The 18139-nt window shown below is 40.8% G+C and overlaps 1 protein-coding gene across 1 annotated transcript in view; it reads right to left on the bottom strand.

Moving 5' to 3' along the window:
• The window catches only part of CSMD1 (CUB and Sushi multiple domains 1), a 2061198-nt gene that overhangs the window by 147921 nt on the left and 1895138 nt on the right, over positions 1-18139 (bottom strand). Inside the window, exon 54 of the mRNA XM_044291097.1 lies at positions 11381-11554. Within this exon, the coding sequence (XP_044147032.1) occupies positions 11381-11554 (174 nt within the window). The remainder of the gene's footprint in view (positions 1-11380; positions 11555-18139) is intronic.

An 18139-nucleotide genomic window follows, 5' to 3' on the forward strand; every position in this document is an offset into this window, starting at 1 on the left:
CAATGTCCCACTGGTAGATGTAATTGCTGTCGTGTTGTTGGTACACGATATGGTGATGATATGACCTTTAATGTTCCATTTGGGAATTTGTGGCGTCAAGCTTGTTGATAATAAGTGTCCCTCACTATAGGTGTAGCACTCTAGCCCCTTTGGGGTGATGTTATAGAGCCCGCACCGTGCTGTGTCTCAGGACACTATTCCAACTGGAGATTAGGTATCTCAGAGTTAAAGTCCTGTGCCTTTGAATACGTGTGGCACTCCGTTCACTTAAGATATAAATAGTGACCCGGATCAAATGTTAAAGTCCAATGTGTGAGTTGACAGAGATGCGTGTGTGCCCTCCAGGTTACTTACTTTGATTCTTCGCCACTGTGTCTTTCTTTTCTTACCCCTTCCTGCTGCGTAGCTGCAGCGCTAGTCTCCCAGGTAGCCGTACACGGCTGTGGCGTCCCACGTGACCTGGTCTCTGGAGTTCAGGGTAGACGCTTGTGTATGACGTCACTAGTCTGCGGCAGTAACTTTGGTAATGGAGGTTAATCACTTTCGTTTTAAGATCGCTGATGTTTTTCGATCTTTGTTGATGTCCAGCTTCTTTTGTATGTTCCTAGGAATCCACGCTCACTCTGATATGCCAGACGCGTTTCAAGGTATTACACCTCTTCCTCAGTGGCCACCGAGTGAGTGGATTCTCACTCCTTATATATCCTATTGTTCCACCCACCAATTAGTTGTGCCTATTCTAATATATGGGGTGGATTTGATCGCCGTTTTTCTTCCATAAAATGAATAACATTCACAGTTACAAATGTGCTAAAAATATAAATGTGCTAAAAATATAAATAAAATATAAATATAAATGTTTTTCTCTTATTATCGCTCTTCGTACATTTCAGGAATCTCCTAGACGGACAAACATTTGCCAAATGACCTATGCCGCCACAACAAAAACACACCATATGCTGAGGACTAAATCCTCTTTTATCAGGGGCAAGTCGGCCTAGCTGCATGAGCTCCTCCTCAGAGGGGAGCGAGACAGGATGAGACCCCTGCATACTGAATGAGTCCGCACCATTGCCCCTAGACTGACAATGGCTGGACGGAGAGGTCTTGTTTCTTTCCCTTAGACGCCTGTCAAGGCGTACCGCCAATGACATGGCCGACTCTAAGGACGTTGGTCTCTCATGGAAAGCAAAGGCATCTTTCAAACCCTCTGAGAGACCATGACAGAACTGACTTCGGAGTGCAGCATCATTCCAGCCTGAATCAGCTGCCCATCTCCGAAATTCAGAACAATAAAGCTCCGCAGACAGTTTGCTCTGGCATAAAACACGTAAGTTTGATTCTGCCAGAGCAACACGATCCGGGTCATCATATATCTGCCCCAGGGCCACAAAAAATCTTTCCACGGATCGAAGGGAGGGATCCCCTGATGACAGCGAAAAAGCCCAAGTCTGAGCATTACCCCTGAGCAGGGAGATGACTATCCTCACCCTCTGTTCCTCATTACCAGAGGAGTGGGGACACAAACAAAAATGGAGTTTACATGCCTCTCTGAAGCGAACAAAATTCTCACTGCCCCCGGAGAACGTTTCCGGAAGTGAGACCTTTGGCTCGCAACAGACTCCATGAGCCGGAGCAGAGCCCAATGTTTGTAGCTGAGTCACAGATTGATGGAGATCCGCTACTTCCAAAGAAAGACCCTGCATGCGGTCAACCAAGCCAGAAAGCGGATCCATGTCAACAAGGACGGTTTTGGTGGATTATAATGTCACGGCTGTTTAAGGGTAACCAGAGCATACACAGAAAGAAGAGCTACTGACCGGACCCAAACTAGGGAAGAGGAAGGGTGACCCCTGTCAGACCCTCAACACTCTCCCTATGCTGCTAAAGCACATGCCCGGATCCAAATGGTGGAACGAGGCATGCCCACGTACCTTAGACTGATGAGCCCTGTAACCCCTACAATAGTGGAAGGGGCACGGCCGCCGATGCCCTGCTCAGAATATGGAGGGAACTGTGGCCACCTCAGATCCAGTCAGGAAATCACCAGGTACACAACAAAGTCTGCACACTTAGCTGATGGAGCTGTAGCCGCAGAGAAGACGGATCCAAGGGCCGCTGGCAATATCCGGAGTGCTTGCAGCAGCAGAACACAGGTCCAGAGAACTAGTAGCTTAAGAAGTGACGATGCTCAAGGCAGAACTACAACTGAAAAGAGAAGTATAATCCACGCCCTGCAATACCCTGCAATAGGAGGAGGAGTGATTTAAAGGCAGGGTAATCAAACGCAGGAGGAACAGCTGAGAGTAAAGACCTCATCACAGGGGCGGAGAGACAGAACAGTGAGAACACCTCCAAACTCTAAGTGACATCATCACAGGGGTGGAGAGACAGAGCTGTGAGAACGTCTCAAAGCTCTGGTAGTGACAGCATTACCACTAAGGTCAGTCATTGGCTGTAGTGACACCTATGACATTGTCCATGGGGAAGCTAACAGACAAGGATCAGAAGTCAAGTAATACAGAGCCATAATAGAGAGGCAGCAAGCAAGTATGTATATATTTTGTAACATGTACTGCTGGGTGGGAAGAAGAAATTTAAAAATAAAGTGGCACATTTATTAAGACCGGTGTTTCAGGCGCCAGTATTAATAAACCTTAAAGCTGGCGGTGGATCCGCCGGAGTCATGAAGGAAGCTAGGCATAAAAAATGATAAATGAGAAGGGCCTGCCAGCCCACCCCCGCACGTGTCACACCCACTTTTTAGACCTGGCATGGTCAGAGAGAAGTCGTAGATTACGACTCAACTAACCATTGCACTGCAATCTGAGCCTGAAATACACCTGACTGAGGCATATTTCAGATTGATAAATGACCTCCAAACTTTTTCATTTTCATTTTTTCCTCCCCACCTTCCAAAGGCCATAACTTTACATTTTCCATTCACGTAGTTATATGAGGGCTTGTTTTTTGTGTGACAAGTTTTATTTTTTATGGCACCATTTAATTTACCATAGCTTGCATTGGAAAATGACAAAATTATTTGTGTGGTGAAATGTGAAAATTCATTTGTTTTTCCATTTATAGAAAGTTTTTTGTTTAGGGTACATACAACTTTTTGGGCACTTTTTATTACATGTTTTCTGGGGTCAACTTGACCAAAAAACTGCAAATAGTAGATAAATAAAGATATAAGCACAGTCTGTTTAACCTCTTTTATTAAAATTTGAACCCAAGTCACTCAATGACTGACTGTGCCAAATTTGAGGACCCTGCCATAAACAGTCTAAGAGTGGCAGCAATTTAAATTTTCCCATATAAAACGAATGGCTGAAATGTGATTGGCCTCTGGCTTTAATACTATGAGAATGGCAGTATTTGAAAGCTTTACACTGACGTCAATAGGTGAAATCTGATTGGCTGTTTTAGGCTCAACCCACTTTTCTTAATTTTTGACCGCAGTCACCCATTGAGTAATTGTGCTAAGCTTGGGACACTTGGCATTTAACTGTGATAATAGAAGCAGTTTATCTTTTCTTCATTAAGGTCAATTGGCTGTTGTTACCTGGCCCCATTTTTTTCCTAATTGTGAACCACAGTCACCCAGTGACTAACACTTTAAGGTTTGAGAATTGAAAATCAATGCATGAAATTTGATTGGTTGTTGGTGGCTCCACCCACTTTTTCTAACTTTCAAGTGGAAACATCCAATGACCACATTTGTGATATTTGACATCCATGACATCAAAAAGGTAAGAATGGCAGCATTTTTAATTTTTTTCCAATTAAATCAATCAAAGAAATCTGATAGGTTGTTTTTGGCACGCCCACTTTTCTGAATTTTAATCCCAGTTCTCAAGTGACAATCTGTGCCAAGTTTGAGGACCCTGCCATTAACAATCTAAGAGCAGCAGCAGTTTTAAAGTTTCCCATTTAAACAAATGGCTGAAATTTGATTGCCCGTTGTAGACTCCACCCAATTTTTATAAATTTTAACCCCATTCACCCATGGTGTCAAGTTTGGGTACTCTGGCTTAAATACTGCAAGAATAACAGCTTTTTAAATTTTCTTATTGAAGTCAATAGTGAAAATCTGATTGGTAGTTTGTGGCTCCGCTCACTTTTTAGAGTTCCCAAAATGTGACAAAAATTTTCAGATTTACCCCATGATTAAGTGACCCAAGTTTGGTGAGTTTAACTTCAAAGCTGTACGAGTGGCAAAAGTTTACAATTTTACAAATAAAGTTTACCAAAAAGTGGGGTCTTCGGGGGGCAGCCCCAGGGCCCAGAGGGTGGGATTGGTTAACAAAGCACAAGCAACCTATTCGGGTATGTGCTGAACAAGTGTGCAAAGTTTGGTAGTTGTACTCCTATAACTGTGGAAGGAGTAGCGTATAGAAAAAAGCTACATTTTTATTGGCCATTGCTAGCTCTGCTCGCTTTTGGGTGTTCCCTCAAAATTGACCCTTTTATTTGGGTTTACACCAACAATATGTGGTCCGAGTTTTGGGAGTGTAGCTTTAAAACTGCGAGTGGGAGCGATTTGAAAATTTTCCCTGTCAAAGTCAATGGCAAAAAAGGTCTTCGGTGGTCTGACACAGGGGCCCAGAGGATGGGATCGCTTATTAAAGCACAAGCAACTTACCTCACTATAGGTCGAAGAAGTGTGGAAGTTTGGCGTTTGTAACCCCAAAACTGTAGGAGGAGTAGCGTATAGAAAAAGGGTGGGGGGCGGAGAAGAATAATGAAACTGAATAATAATAAGCTGAAACAAACTAACAACAGTATGTTACAGGCTTTTCAAGCCATAAACATAATTATGTTTTTGTTCCTGTTGCTTATTTATTTTTATGTGTAATATTGGGAAAGGGGATTGCTTTCATGTTTTTTAGATTTTAAAAACATTTATTTTAACTATATATTTTGGTTCCTTTTGGAGATTTGTACCTGCAATCTTCTGATCACTTATCCCATAGACTGCAATAGAATATTATTTCAGTATATATGATTTTAACTAGCTTCCTCTGAAGCCATGCCTCATGCATGTCTTCATAGGCTAACAGCTAAGACAAGCCAGGGAACCTTTACAAGAGAGCAAAGCCCAGCAATATTCATCTGAGAGGTTAAATGACCTTGATTAGAGTCATCGACATTCCTAGTCACTACTGCCGAGGGTTGGCTGTATAATACAACTGCACTGGCCATGTTTGAAGCAAGCTCAGAGTATGAACCCTTTCCATATTTGCCCTAAACTCTTATGATGTACAGTTATGTCATATTGCAATAAGAGATTAAATGGTTTGTCTTATCAAAGCAAGTGCTGTCGTTGTACCCTACTAGGGTAACCAGACGTCGTAGATGGGATCCCTCTCTATGTACCAGTATAGAGAGCTCTGATTTACCTGACCCTTGTGTGTAATATGTTTGAAGATTTATTTGCACAGTGCTGAACAATGTTATTTGCAGGAGCAGGACCTGTAGTGCTCAGTTGATCACCAAGGCAGCTTGTTATAGACAAGGGACTGAGCTCAAGCTACAAATCCTTTAATTTGTATATAATGCAAAGCCATTTGACTGTGTAATATTGTTTATGATTCAAATACCTCACTATTTTCACCCTCTTAGTTTATTAGTTGTTACAGTAAATACATTATTTTAACTATCTAAAAAATATTGTACTGTATATTGTTCTCCTCTCAGCTAAAAGAGTTTACACAATACTGTGTGATATGAACATGCCAGCGGCGTAAAACTGTCTGAAGTGTATGCTGTTATCTCACAAAAGTTTAAGTATACTGGTTAGAATCTGGAGATTTAATCTGTTTTCTGCCAGGATTCTGTCAGCAGTTCTATAATTTTTTTACTAGAAGAATAGCACAATATGGAGTGCTATTCTTGCCCTGAAGCCTTGTTGAAACTCTTACGGATCCCATTGTAAGTTAAAAGGGTCTTCTGAATGCCACTTGGGTCCATTGTATGTGAAATCCAGCCCAATGCACGGCAAATGATATGAACAGACGCCATTATGTAAATGTAAACATAGCCTAAAAGAAATGATATGGCAAATTGTGTTAACAAAATGAAGTACATGGCATGTGCCATGTTTTCACCATGCCACATGCATCAGCTTGATAAGTTTGCCACAGTTGGCAAATTTGCACAGTTGTAAAGTTTTGTATTCATATATAAAACACCGCTTAGCTGAGAGAAGAACAATATATGTTATTATTTTTATTTCTTGACGGCAGAAAGTTTGAAACTGGCGAGCAAATGGAACACAAAGTACATTTCAAAGTTGCAGAACTTTCCATTATACAATGATTCTATCATCAGATTTTATGTTACAAACTGAATCCATTATTAAATAGACCTCTTAGACTAGAGACTTTGTTTAGACTTATACTTTAAAAGTCTATATTAGAATGACTGCATGTTCCTTTTTAAAATCTTTTCTGCCTGATATTGAAGTGAGTCAGTAGGAAAATGAATGCACCTCCTCACATGCTGTTGCAGAAATCACACAGTATTCAACATAAGCTTAAAGGGAACCTGTCACCAAGATTTTGTGTATAGAGCTGAGGACATGAGTTGCTAGATGGCCGCTAGCACATCCACAATACCCAGTCCCCATAGCTCCGTGTGCTTTTATTATTGTGTAAAAAAACCAATATGATACATATGCAAATTAACCTGAGATGAGTCCTGTATGTGTGATGGGTCAGGTACAAGACTCATCTCAGATTAATGTGCATATGTATCAAATCTTTTTTTTTTTTACATAACAAAAGCACACAGAGCTATAGGGACTGGGTATTGCGGATGTGCTAGCGGCCATCTAGTAACCCATATCCTCAGCTCTATACACAAAATCCCGGTGACAGGTTCCCTTTCTAGCTTCACAGTAAACAAAAGCAGCAGATGAAGTTGGGGAGGTGTAAATTGCCCTGAAATCACTTTTGGAAGAAATCTCTCTCACTGTAGAACCAAATAAATTGCGGTTTAGCAATATAAGTTTTTGAGGAGGTATACTGAAAGAGTATGTCATTTAGGCTAGATGGGCAAACATTGAGTTTAGCTCATGAATACACTGGATTCACAGGGTCTGGCAGTCCCCTGCTGGACTAATAAATAGGGTGGGAAATCTTTTTAAAATAATTATATAGTCATTCTGATATGTAGTTTCAATTAAAGTAGACCAGCATCTTCAGGTTGAAGAAATGTACTTAATAATCTATGCAGTTTGTAAAGTGATTAGTGTTGAGTGAATTGAACTTCAGATCATAAATCTGAAGTCAATTTGTTCTAACACTTATAGGGTCATTTATCAAACTGGTGTAAAGTAGAATTGGCTTAGTTGCCTCATAGTATGCTATGTGGAAGGGCTTGAATGTGTGAAACACTTAAGCAACAATGGTTTTAGTATTTTTCTACTATGTTCTGAGTCAATAAAGGAATTCATTTTTATTTGAATTCCAGATCTATCCACATTTTCCTTATGGGACACTAAGCCAGTTCTACTTTGACCAGTTTCATAAATAACAGCATTAGAGTTAATGCTTACAGGGACTTGTCTCCGTAAGGCATAAAAACATTGCCTCCATGAATACAATATTCGTTAAACTCGAAGTCTCGCGAGACTTCAGTGAATTAATTCAGTATTCAGTTCTACATCTTCAAAAACATCTCAAATTAGCAATTTGAAGTTGGGTTTGGTTCCAAGGTACCAAACTTGACTTCAGATTCTAAATTTGAAATGTTTTTACAGATGTAGAACATCACCCAACTTCAGGTGAAACAAATTTTGCTTAACTATTGAAATGCTGTCGCTAAAATATTTTAGCGACAGCATTTCAATAGTTAAATGTTATTTTTGTGGTCGCCTACTACCTACAATATTATCTAGTGAACTGAAACACATTTTGCCTCCGTGAAGGCAATACATTTTAATAATGTATGGACACAAGTCTCCGTACAGCATTAAAATAAAGTGTTAGAACAAATCGACCAGATCTATGATCTGAAGCTCAATTCGCTTAACACTAATAGTGATTCTTGCGGCAGATACTGTTTAAGCTTTATTTGTATGAAACTAATTAAAGATATAGCAACCATAGAGAATGAAAAAAAAATAAAAAATGAAATTGTTGTCTTTTAATTCCTTATCGATCAAATATAAGAAGCCAATTTAAGTGAATAAATCCAGCTAGTGCAAATGTAAGATCCTCACATAGATTCCTGATGTCTTCTGGTTCTTTAAGAAACTTTCTTGCATCTTACAATTCTGAGCAAAATATCTTAAAACTACATATCTTATCTGGGATCTAGTGACACAAATTTCCATTAGCGACTATATCAGTTTAGACCTTGAAGCTTTGACAATAATCCAGAGAAGGCAATTCAGTTCTTTATCCTGTGCTGAAATGTGATGTACTGTATACAAGTAAAAAGAGATCGATTCTAGATACATGTGAAGATATGCAGATTTATTCAAACAACTTTTGTATCTTTGGAGGGAGAATGAATATTTAGATAGAGGCAAGTGATTCGATTTGCCATGTGTAAATGGATTTTATTAACTGACTGGCTATAAAGCAAAAATATGATAAAATTTATTTTGTGTAGGAAATTAATTTTATATCTATATTTATAGTTTTGTATCAGCAAATGACATAAAAGTGTGCACCAGGGCAGCTTTAGCCATAGGGAAAGTAATGCACATGCACTAGCCCACCTGCCAGAAGGCCCCATGGCAGCGGTACAATTTTCTACTGTTTGTGTCTTCTGGCCATAGATAAGTTGAAAATTTAGAGCATGGTAACATTTGCTACATGTCCTGATGTCTTCATGATAGGACAGCTGTGTCACTAGTACACGGGGTGGAGCCTGAACTAGTATTGTATGAAATGGAGAAACTTTTACAGTATGTCAAAGGGGGTATGTTACCACAGGTTCTACATGGGCGTGTACCATGCTTTAATCAAGAATGAGATTAAAGTCTGTGACATCCAAAAATCGATTTTAAAGTAAGTATAAAGCCATGTTGGGTAGGTGGTCCAAAGTAAACTATCATTTTCTTGTGAAAATATTGCACTCTAATCCTGAGGAATGCTTTTTTTTTTTTTTTACTTTTATGCAAATTGGATTTTTGGTGCACCCTGGGCGGGGCAGCTCAGCTTCCTTCACAATCACTCCACCAGTAATGCCAACCACTGCCTCCCCTTTTGCTTGAGTGACAATCCCTGAGAGAACGCAGGTATGTGAGGTCCTCCAAATAGAGTGGCCCTGTCCGCTGTGCCTGCTGCAAAACCGATTTTGGGGGTGACAGACTCCCTTTAAAAACAGAGGTCAGTTGAATATATGTGGTGAGTTAAATTCTACTTCTGTCTGTGAATGCTATTGCTCTGCAAAAAACTTTCTTTTTAGTTCATACTATGGTCCATTCAAAATAAATGTCTTGACTTTTTCTAAAATGGTGAGCAACTTTTGTTAGAATTTTCTGTTCCTTGTTGCATTCCTTTAAAGCATCCATATTGATGACATATAGGTTTAGGCAAAAAAGAAGTCTGAACTCACCCTTTTAACTGGTGTAGAAAAATGACTTTCCATATGTATTGTGTAAAGTATTAACTGAGTCGGAGGCTGCATTATTTGGTGAAGGACACGTTATTACCAGCCAACTAAAACCCACCATATTGAATTCAGATCAGGTTTTTTTTCAGTGGGAAGGGGATAATGTAATAGATAAATCTTGGCTAGAATTTACTCAGAAATACATTGGAAGTTTCATTTTTTACATATTGTTACACATAGTTAAATGTTTAACCCCTTCAAGATCGGGAGATTTTTAATTTTTTTCATGTTTGTTTTTTACTCCCTGCCTTCCTAAAGCCATAACTTTTTTTATTTTTCTATTCACATAGCCGGGCTTGTTTTTGTAGGAGAATTTGTACATTATAATGGCACCATTTACGGTTGCATACAATGAAATAGGAAGCAGGTAAAAAAAATTCAAAATGGGCTGGAGTTATAAAAAACACAATTGCAACAGTTTTATGGGTTTTGTTTTAACAGTATATCTTATGACCTGTTACTTTCATTTTCTGGGTCAGTACAATCTCTTGTGTCATTCTCTGGGTCAGTACAATTTCTTGGGTTTTAATACAGAAAAAGAAAATGTTGAAGAAAACTTTTTTCTTTTCATCAACATTTCTGACCCACATAACTTTTTTATTTTTATGTGTATGGGGCTATGTGAGGGCACATTTTTTTGCAGGGTTATCTGTACAGTTGCAAAACATTTTTTTACACTGTTTAGTACTGTAGTTTCAAAAGGGAACTTTAACAAGCAATCATTCGATTGCTAATCTCATAGACCCCAATGCTATGGCTCCCGCTGCGCCATATGAGTGAGTTCAATGCTTTGAACTTGCAGCATGTGTCAGCGGCAGCTCCCATACTGGCCTCCCTAGAACTGAATGGATCACTTAGCATTATATTGATTTATGATGCTATGTAACCCTTAGAATTTTGGAATATATTGTATAACATTGACCGCATTATGTCAGTATCATACAATACATTCCAGACCTGCAAGAGTTACATATCATCATATATCAATATAATGCTATGTGACCCCATCAGTGCCAGGGAGGTTAGTACAGGAGCTTCCACGGACACACATTGCGTTGAACTCATTTTCATGAAAGAGGCTTTTGGCTCCCATACACATTAGAGTTTTGTTGGCCAGGTAAATTGCTGGCTAAAATTTAATGTGTATAGGGAGCTGCAACTTTTCGCCATAAAAAGATTTCCGTATAGAGAATGATCAGGGGAAATTCAGCAGTCAATAGCTGTTGGCAGAACACTTGTTTGGCCAACAGCTTTTGAATGAGTATGAACACTTTAACATTTTGCTAATTAATTTTCTCTGAACTAAATTTGGCATCTCATTAAAATGAGTTTGTCAGTACCAAATTCTCTTTCAAACTGTGCACAATGCCTGGTAGAGCTGCAACCCCATAGTGTACTTATACCATTAGCTGCCAGAACTGATCCTGCAATCTTGAGAACATTGCCTTTTAATTTATATGCATATTTAGTCTCACATGCACAATGGGCAGGCCTGAGCCGCTCAGTGCACAATACTTCTTTACCTCCCCCCCTAGCTCTTCCCTGTCTTGCTTGATTCCAAGGCCAGGCATAATGACCTGGGAAAAGCCTGCCCATGTCAATGAAGCAAAAGAGCATGTTTCTAATGTATAGTATGCAATTTTGTATGAAGTTTGTATTCGTTGATTACAAAGAATTGTTAAATGTACAAGCAACTAATCATGCCAGGTAAGAAAAAATCCATGTATGGTCATTATCCAGCAGTTCATACCTCGACATGTTGGAAGAGAGCTACTCCACATTCCATTGCTGCGACATTGTGCTTGAAAGGACCCCTGAAGTATGTAACCTGTGTTACAAGTAAAGTTCACCACATCATTTAAATTAAATTCACTGCCCTTTGTTATGCCGTGAGTTGGATTTCCAGGGTGACCGCACGTAATAGCTGTAGAAGAAAAAAGAAAAAAATTCTTAGAGCTTATATGCACTTTAATGCTCCAATAATGGGGAAAGTATCATTTATCAATATATTAAAAATATTATTAGTGATTACAGATAAGTCAGTAGCAACCATATATGCAATTTCTGCACTTTAGAAAGCAGTCCAAAATATTTTTGCAGAAAAAATACTTATAATTTTTGTCAATATATAAAAAGATCAGTGAACACCTAGGTATCTTGGTTTCCTATGATACTCTTATGGATAAAAATCAATTCAAAAAATCTTAAAGGAAATCTATCATAGAAAATTATCTATTTCTTAAAACATTTTCTTAATTTTAACAACATATTTTTTAGAATTTGTGATGCAAGCCACTATGCCTAATAATAGGTCAGGATTTCCTGTTGTGTACAGGTGATTTTTCAGTACCCATTAACATTATTAGCATAGGCAGAATTGCAATGACAAGTAACACCTCTATGTAGATAACACAGAATACACAATTCATAATAGGGGATGTCACAGCTTATCAGTTCACTCGTGATCCTCTGCAAAGATCCAAGCACATGTTTAGAAAACTTTCCCATATAAGTCAACTGAGTCAGCTGCTGTTCATTGCATCTATGGACCATGTAGTTGCTTTTTAAAAGACAGGAATTTTAACATAAAAACATGATTTAAACAATAGGCCATTTCTGTTGACACATTCCCACTAAAAAATCAAATGAATTGAGCATTTTTTGAGCATTCAATTAATTGAAAATTATGATTAAACTGAAACAGGCTGTTTTTCAGCTGATCCAAATTTTAGGACCACATGCCTTTAAATGGCCAAATCTGTGCAAAGATGTGAATTAATTGTCATTTTCTGTCAGGTAGTCACACGTTGTCATGGCAAAGGCAAACAAACTCTCCCTTTTTGAACGTGGTCGGGTTGTTGAGCTGCATAAGCAGGGTCTCTCACAGCGCGCCATCACTGCTGAGGTGGGACACAGTAAGACAGTCATTTGGAATGATCCTGAGGGTTATGGAACAAAAAATTCAAGTGGAAGACCCCAAAAAATTTCATCAGCACTGAGCCGGAGGATCTAATTGGCTGTCCGTCAAGACACTGGATGATCCTCGACCCAAATTAAGGCCCTTACTGGTGCTGACTGCAGCCCCATAACCATCAGATGGCATCTGAGACTGAAAGGCTTCAAAAACAAAAAATGTCTTCAAAGACCTCATCTCCTTGAACGCCACAGAACTGCTCGTTTGGACTTTGCAAGAGAGCACCAAACATGGGACATTCAAAGGTGGAAGAAAGTTTTATTCTCTGATGAGAAAAAATTTAACCTTGATGGTCCTGATGGTTTCCAACGTTACTGGCATGACAAACAGATCCCACCTGAGATGTTTTCCACGTGCCACAGCTTTTTCCTTCAGTGGAACAATGGATCTTCAGGAAGTGCAGGGGCGTCAAAAGGACGCTGGCTATGTCCAGATGTTGCAGAGAGCATTCCTCATGACTGAGGGCCCTCGTCTGTGTGGTAACGACTGAGTTTTTCAACAGGACAAAACTACAGTACACAATGCCCACAGGACAAGGGACTTCTTCCAGGAGAATAACATCACTCTTTTGGCCCATCCTGCGTGTTCCCCTGATCTAAATCCAATTGAGAACCTTTGGGAATGGATGGCAAGGGAAGTTTACAAAAATGGACAACAGTTCTAGGCAGTAGATAGCCTTCGTGCGGCCGTCTTTACCACTTGGAGAAATGTTCCCATTCACCTCATGGAAACGCTTGCATCAAGCATGCCAAAACAAATTTTTGAAGTGATAAACAATAACGGCAGAGCTACTCATTACTGAGTTCATGTTTGGAAGTTGGATCTCTGTTTTGGGGGGTTTAGTTTTTTCTGGAGGTGTGGTCCTAAACTTTTGATCAGCTGAAAAACAGCCTGTTTCAGTTTATTCGTTGTTTTCATTAAATTTAGTTTCATTAAGTTTCTACACAACCCTGAGAAGGAGAGGGTTTGAACTATATTTTGTGTTTATTAGACATGGAACAGCAGAGAGGCTCTTGCTCCAGCCACCTGTCAGCTTATCACAGGATTGTGAAGCGGGAGTAGGGGAACACATGGATAAGATTCTAGGACAGAGCAAGAAGATGATTCATTATATAATTATCTATCTATCTATACACATATATTCCTGTTTTAATTCTAATATAAGACAAAAAGGAGCTTTTTCTGTGCTTCTTTAAGAAATACATTTTCATTTTGTCCATGTGAGGTTGAATTTGCCCACGGCCAGCTTGTTCTCCATATTGGTTAAAGATTGACCTGTATTGTAAAAGTTTTATCATTAGTATATATATTATATACTGTAAACTGCTCAGCAATGTAAACTCTTTTGCCTGACACAGTTAACTTTTTTACATTTCAGATTTTTTTTAAATCATGTTTATCTTTTTCTCCTTGGCTAACCCAGAAAATAGTGCAATCAGGCAATTGCTTCCACAACTCCTTTGTGGCTCATACAGATGTATATATACAATCTGATTCAATCAGATTCAGTGAACTTTACACTTTACTGAAATTATATTGATATGTTACTTTCTAGAATCTTAAATCTAAAAAGGAAAAAAGTTGATGTATGAAATGCATTGTATAATAATAGAGTAGCAAAGGTGCACACATAAATACTCTTTTCAATCCTTTTGAAACTGCTGAAGATAAAAGCAGAATCCTACAGAGTGATACAGTCAAAGATTAAGTGAAGAAAGTAAAAAGCACACAACTGTAAATAAAGTTATTTCTTTTGAAGTTGAACACAAACTTCTGACACAAATTTTGAGGGCATGAACTCTTAGGAAAAATCATATACCATAAAATTGAAATGTTACCTGTCTGACTGATCAGATAATACTAAATTGTATAAAAAACCACAGAAAAATAATAAAGACTAGTGTGGATCGAGCACCATAGTGCTCGGGTGCTCGGGACAAACACATCGGGATGCTCGAGCACCCGAGCACAATGTAATTCAATGGTCGAACCACAGCATTAAACCAGGCACCCCCTACTCTGAAGAGGGGAGGGTGCCTGGTTCATAGGAAATGGTCAGAAATTGATGGAAACACCATCAAAATGGTTCGGTAACAGCATGGGGAGGATGTCTGGATGCATCTTGGACTCCCAGGTCACTGCTGGGAACGATGTTGTCCGAGTAGTACGCCACTTTTACAGACTGACAATAATATGCACCATACCAAAGAAAAAAATCGATTTTAGATGAAAAATTGTTAAGAAACATTCTTTCCTTTATATTTACTTGTATATAAAATGCAAGTGCTGCCAACAATTACAAGGAAGGGACTCCTACACTCTTAAAGCCTATGCACTAAGTAAAAGGGCTGCCAAAAGGTACAAGGAATCGGCACTACAATACACCCTTTGTTACACATAAAGGAGGGCATCACATAGAGCCTTGAAAATTTTTGATTGATGGCCTGCTGGTAACCCTCAAAAACATTTGGAGTCAGCGCCTGTTGATCTGACCATCTAAAACATTATGGGAGAGGGCATGCTGCTGCCTTGGTGACTCTTGATAACCTGGGGTTGATCGTATGTCCCCGTGATGGCGATGATCCATTCGGATTTCTGCCCTATCAATTTTGATGTTATTTTCAGCTTCAACCTTGGTGACCACGGGTAAGGACAATCAGTGTTCAATTCCGGAGAGGGAGCCTGAGAAACGGCTACAGCTACCACATCCAAGCAAGGTAGCATGGGAGCAAATTACCTATTAGGTATAATTAGGTTAGGCCCTGCAGGTGAGCTGACCATGTAAAAGATTTTAAGTGCGGGCCTGCAGGTTAGCTGACCCTGTAAAAGATTTTAGGTGAAGGCCTGCTGGTGAGCTGACCCTCCAAAAAATTATATGCGATGGGCCTGCTGGTGAGCTGACCCTTTAAAACATTATATGCGAGGGCCTGCTGGTGAGCTCACCCTGTAAAATATTTTTGGTGCAGGCCTGCTGTTGAGCTGACCCTCTAAAAAATTATATGCGAGGGCCTACTGATGAGCTAACCCTGTAAAACATTGTAGGTGAGGGCCTGTTGATGAGCTGACTCTCCAAAAAATTATATGTGAGGGCCTGCTGGTTAGCTGATCCTATAAAACATTATATGCAAAGGGAATATATGCAAGAGTCAACCTGTCAGCATTTTCAGTTGACAGGCGGATAAGCTTATCTGTTATAATGCCACCAGCAGCAGTAAATACCCGTTTAGACAAAACGCTGGTGGCAGGGCAGGCCAGCACCTCGTAGAGTGCCAGTTCGTCCCACGTGTCCAGCTTGGACACCCAGTAGTTGTAAGGCACTGAGGGATAATTGAGGACGCTGGCACAGTCTGCTATGTACTCCTTCACCATCTTCCAAAATGTTTCCCTCCTTGTGACACTAGGCCACGCATCAGGGTGAGGGTGCTGGCGGGGTGTCGTAAAACTGTCCCAGGCTTTGGAGAGTGTTGCCCTGCCTCTGTTGGAACTTCTGCATGTTCCCCTTGTCTCCCCTCCTTGGTTGGCCAAGGAACTACGAACTCTGCCGCCAAAGTTGTCAGATGGAAATTTTTTGAGCAATTTTTCAACAAGGATCTTCTGGCATTGCACCGTTTTGAGAGATGAGAAGTTATCTTTGTAGCGGGGGTCAAGAAGGATGAACAACCAGTAATGCGTGTTGTCTAAAATGCGTATAACGTGCGGTCACTGGAAAGGCAGCCTAACATGAAATCAGCTATGTGTCCAGAGTACCAACAGGAAAGACTTTGCTGTCGTCATCAGGAGGATCACTCTCAATCTCCTTATCCTCTTCCTTCTCTTCTGCCTATTCACGCTGAACAGATGGAATTAAACTTTTATGGGTACTACCCCCTGTAGCGAAGGAAACTTCCTCCTGCTCTTCCTCCTCTTCATCATCCAATTTGAACTGAGAAGATGAACTGAGGGTGGTCTGGCTATCACCATGTAATGTCTTCCCCTATTTCCACCTCTTCCACATGCAAAGCATCATCCTTAATTTCAGCAGCGAATGTTTGAGTAGCCACAGAAGTGGGATGCTTATGCTAATAATATCGTTGTCACCGCTCACCATCTGTTGTCTGTAAAGGTGGCGACCATGTTGCAGCTAGTATTCCACTGGTGCCCTCTGCTGCTCACAAAGCCTGGCCAAGATGTGGAACGTCAAATGGTGAGCTGGTAATTTCAAGAGCTGCTGCAATGTTGACAGATCGGCTAAAGCTGTCGATGAATTGCGGAAATGTGCACACACGTGGCACACCTTCACTGGTAGCTTAGGCAAATTGGGGTAGGTTTTGAGAAACCACTGAAACACAAAGTTTAAGACGGGGGCTAGGCATGGGATGTGTGTGAGCTTGCCGAGCTCTAAAGCCACCACCGCATTATGGCACAACAATGCCTAATTCTGGGTTGAGTGGCGAGAGCCACAGCTCAGTCTGGTCTCTTATTCCCTGCACACAGGTCTGCGGCAGTGTGCTGTTTGTCCCCTAATCATATCAGCTTCAGCACGGCCTGTAGCCACTTCCCCACTGCAGTGCTACACTGCTTCCAGCTACCGTCTAATGACTGACTGGTTCTGCACGTGGATAATTCAGAGGTGGACATGGAGGAGGAGGTGGAGGAAGAGAAGTCGGGGTTGGAGCCACTAACGTAAGTGCTGTCGGAAACCCTGATCAACGTAGGGCCCGCAATCCTCAGCGTCGGTCGCACCTGTGCCATTCCAGAGTGCGACTTGCTCCTGGCCTCCACAACAACAATCCAGTGTTCCATCAGGGAAATGTAGCATCCCTGGCCGAATGCACTTGTCCATGTGTTTGTGGACGTTTCCAGTAACTGCATTGGTCAGGTCACATGTGGTGTTATGGGACACAAGTTGGTGTAAGGCGGGCACAGCACACGTTGAAAAAAAGTGGAGGCTGGGGAGTGTGTAAAGGTGCACGGCCGCCAACATGAGGGTACAGAAGGCCTCAGTGTCCACAAGCGTAAATGGCAACATTTCCAGGGCCAGTAATTTGGAAATCTGTGCATTTAGTGCTTTGACCTGTGGGTGGGTGGCTGGATATTTGCGCTTGCGTTCAAATGCCTGTGGTAAGAACATTTGTATGTTGTGCTGGGACGCGAAAGTGGATGTGGTCACTGATGGTGCTATTGAAAGTCCAGGTGCAGGGCGGGTGTTATCCATGCCTGCGTCTTGAACAGGGGATTGGCCAGCACGTAACACAGGGGAAAAGAGGGCAGTGGTGTGACCCGCAGACACAGATTGTGGACCCAGATGTTCGGCCCACCTATCACGGTGCTTTAATGCCATGTGGTGGATCATGCTGGTGGTGGTGAGGTTGCTATTGTTCACGCCCCTGCTCATTTTTGTATGGCACAGGTTTCAAATTACAATTCTTTTGTCGTCCGCACGTCCTCAAAAAAGCACCAGACTGTTGAGCAACTACCCTTTGGCAAGGGAGATTTCTGCAAGGGTGTGCTCTGTGGATGAGTTGCGGGCCTGTTTAGTGTGGGCCGAATTCTCCC

This window comes from Bufo gargarizans, chromosome 4, assembly GCF_014858855.1.
Source record: "Bufo gargarizans isolate SCDJY-AF-19 chromosome 4, ASM1485885v1, whole genome shotgun sequence".
NCBI lineage: Eukaryota > Metazoa > Chordata > Amphibia > Anura > Bufonidae > Bufo > Bufo gargarizans.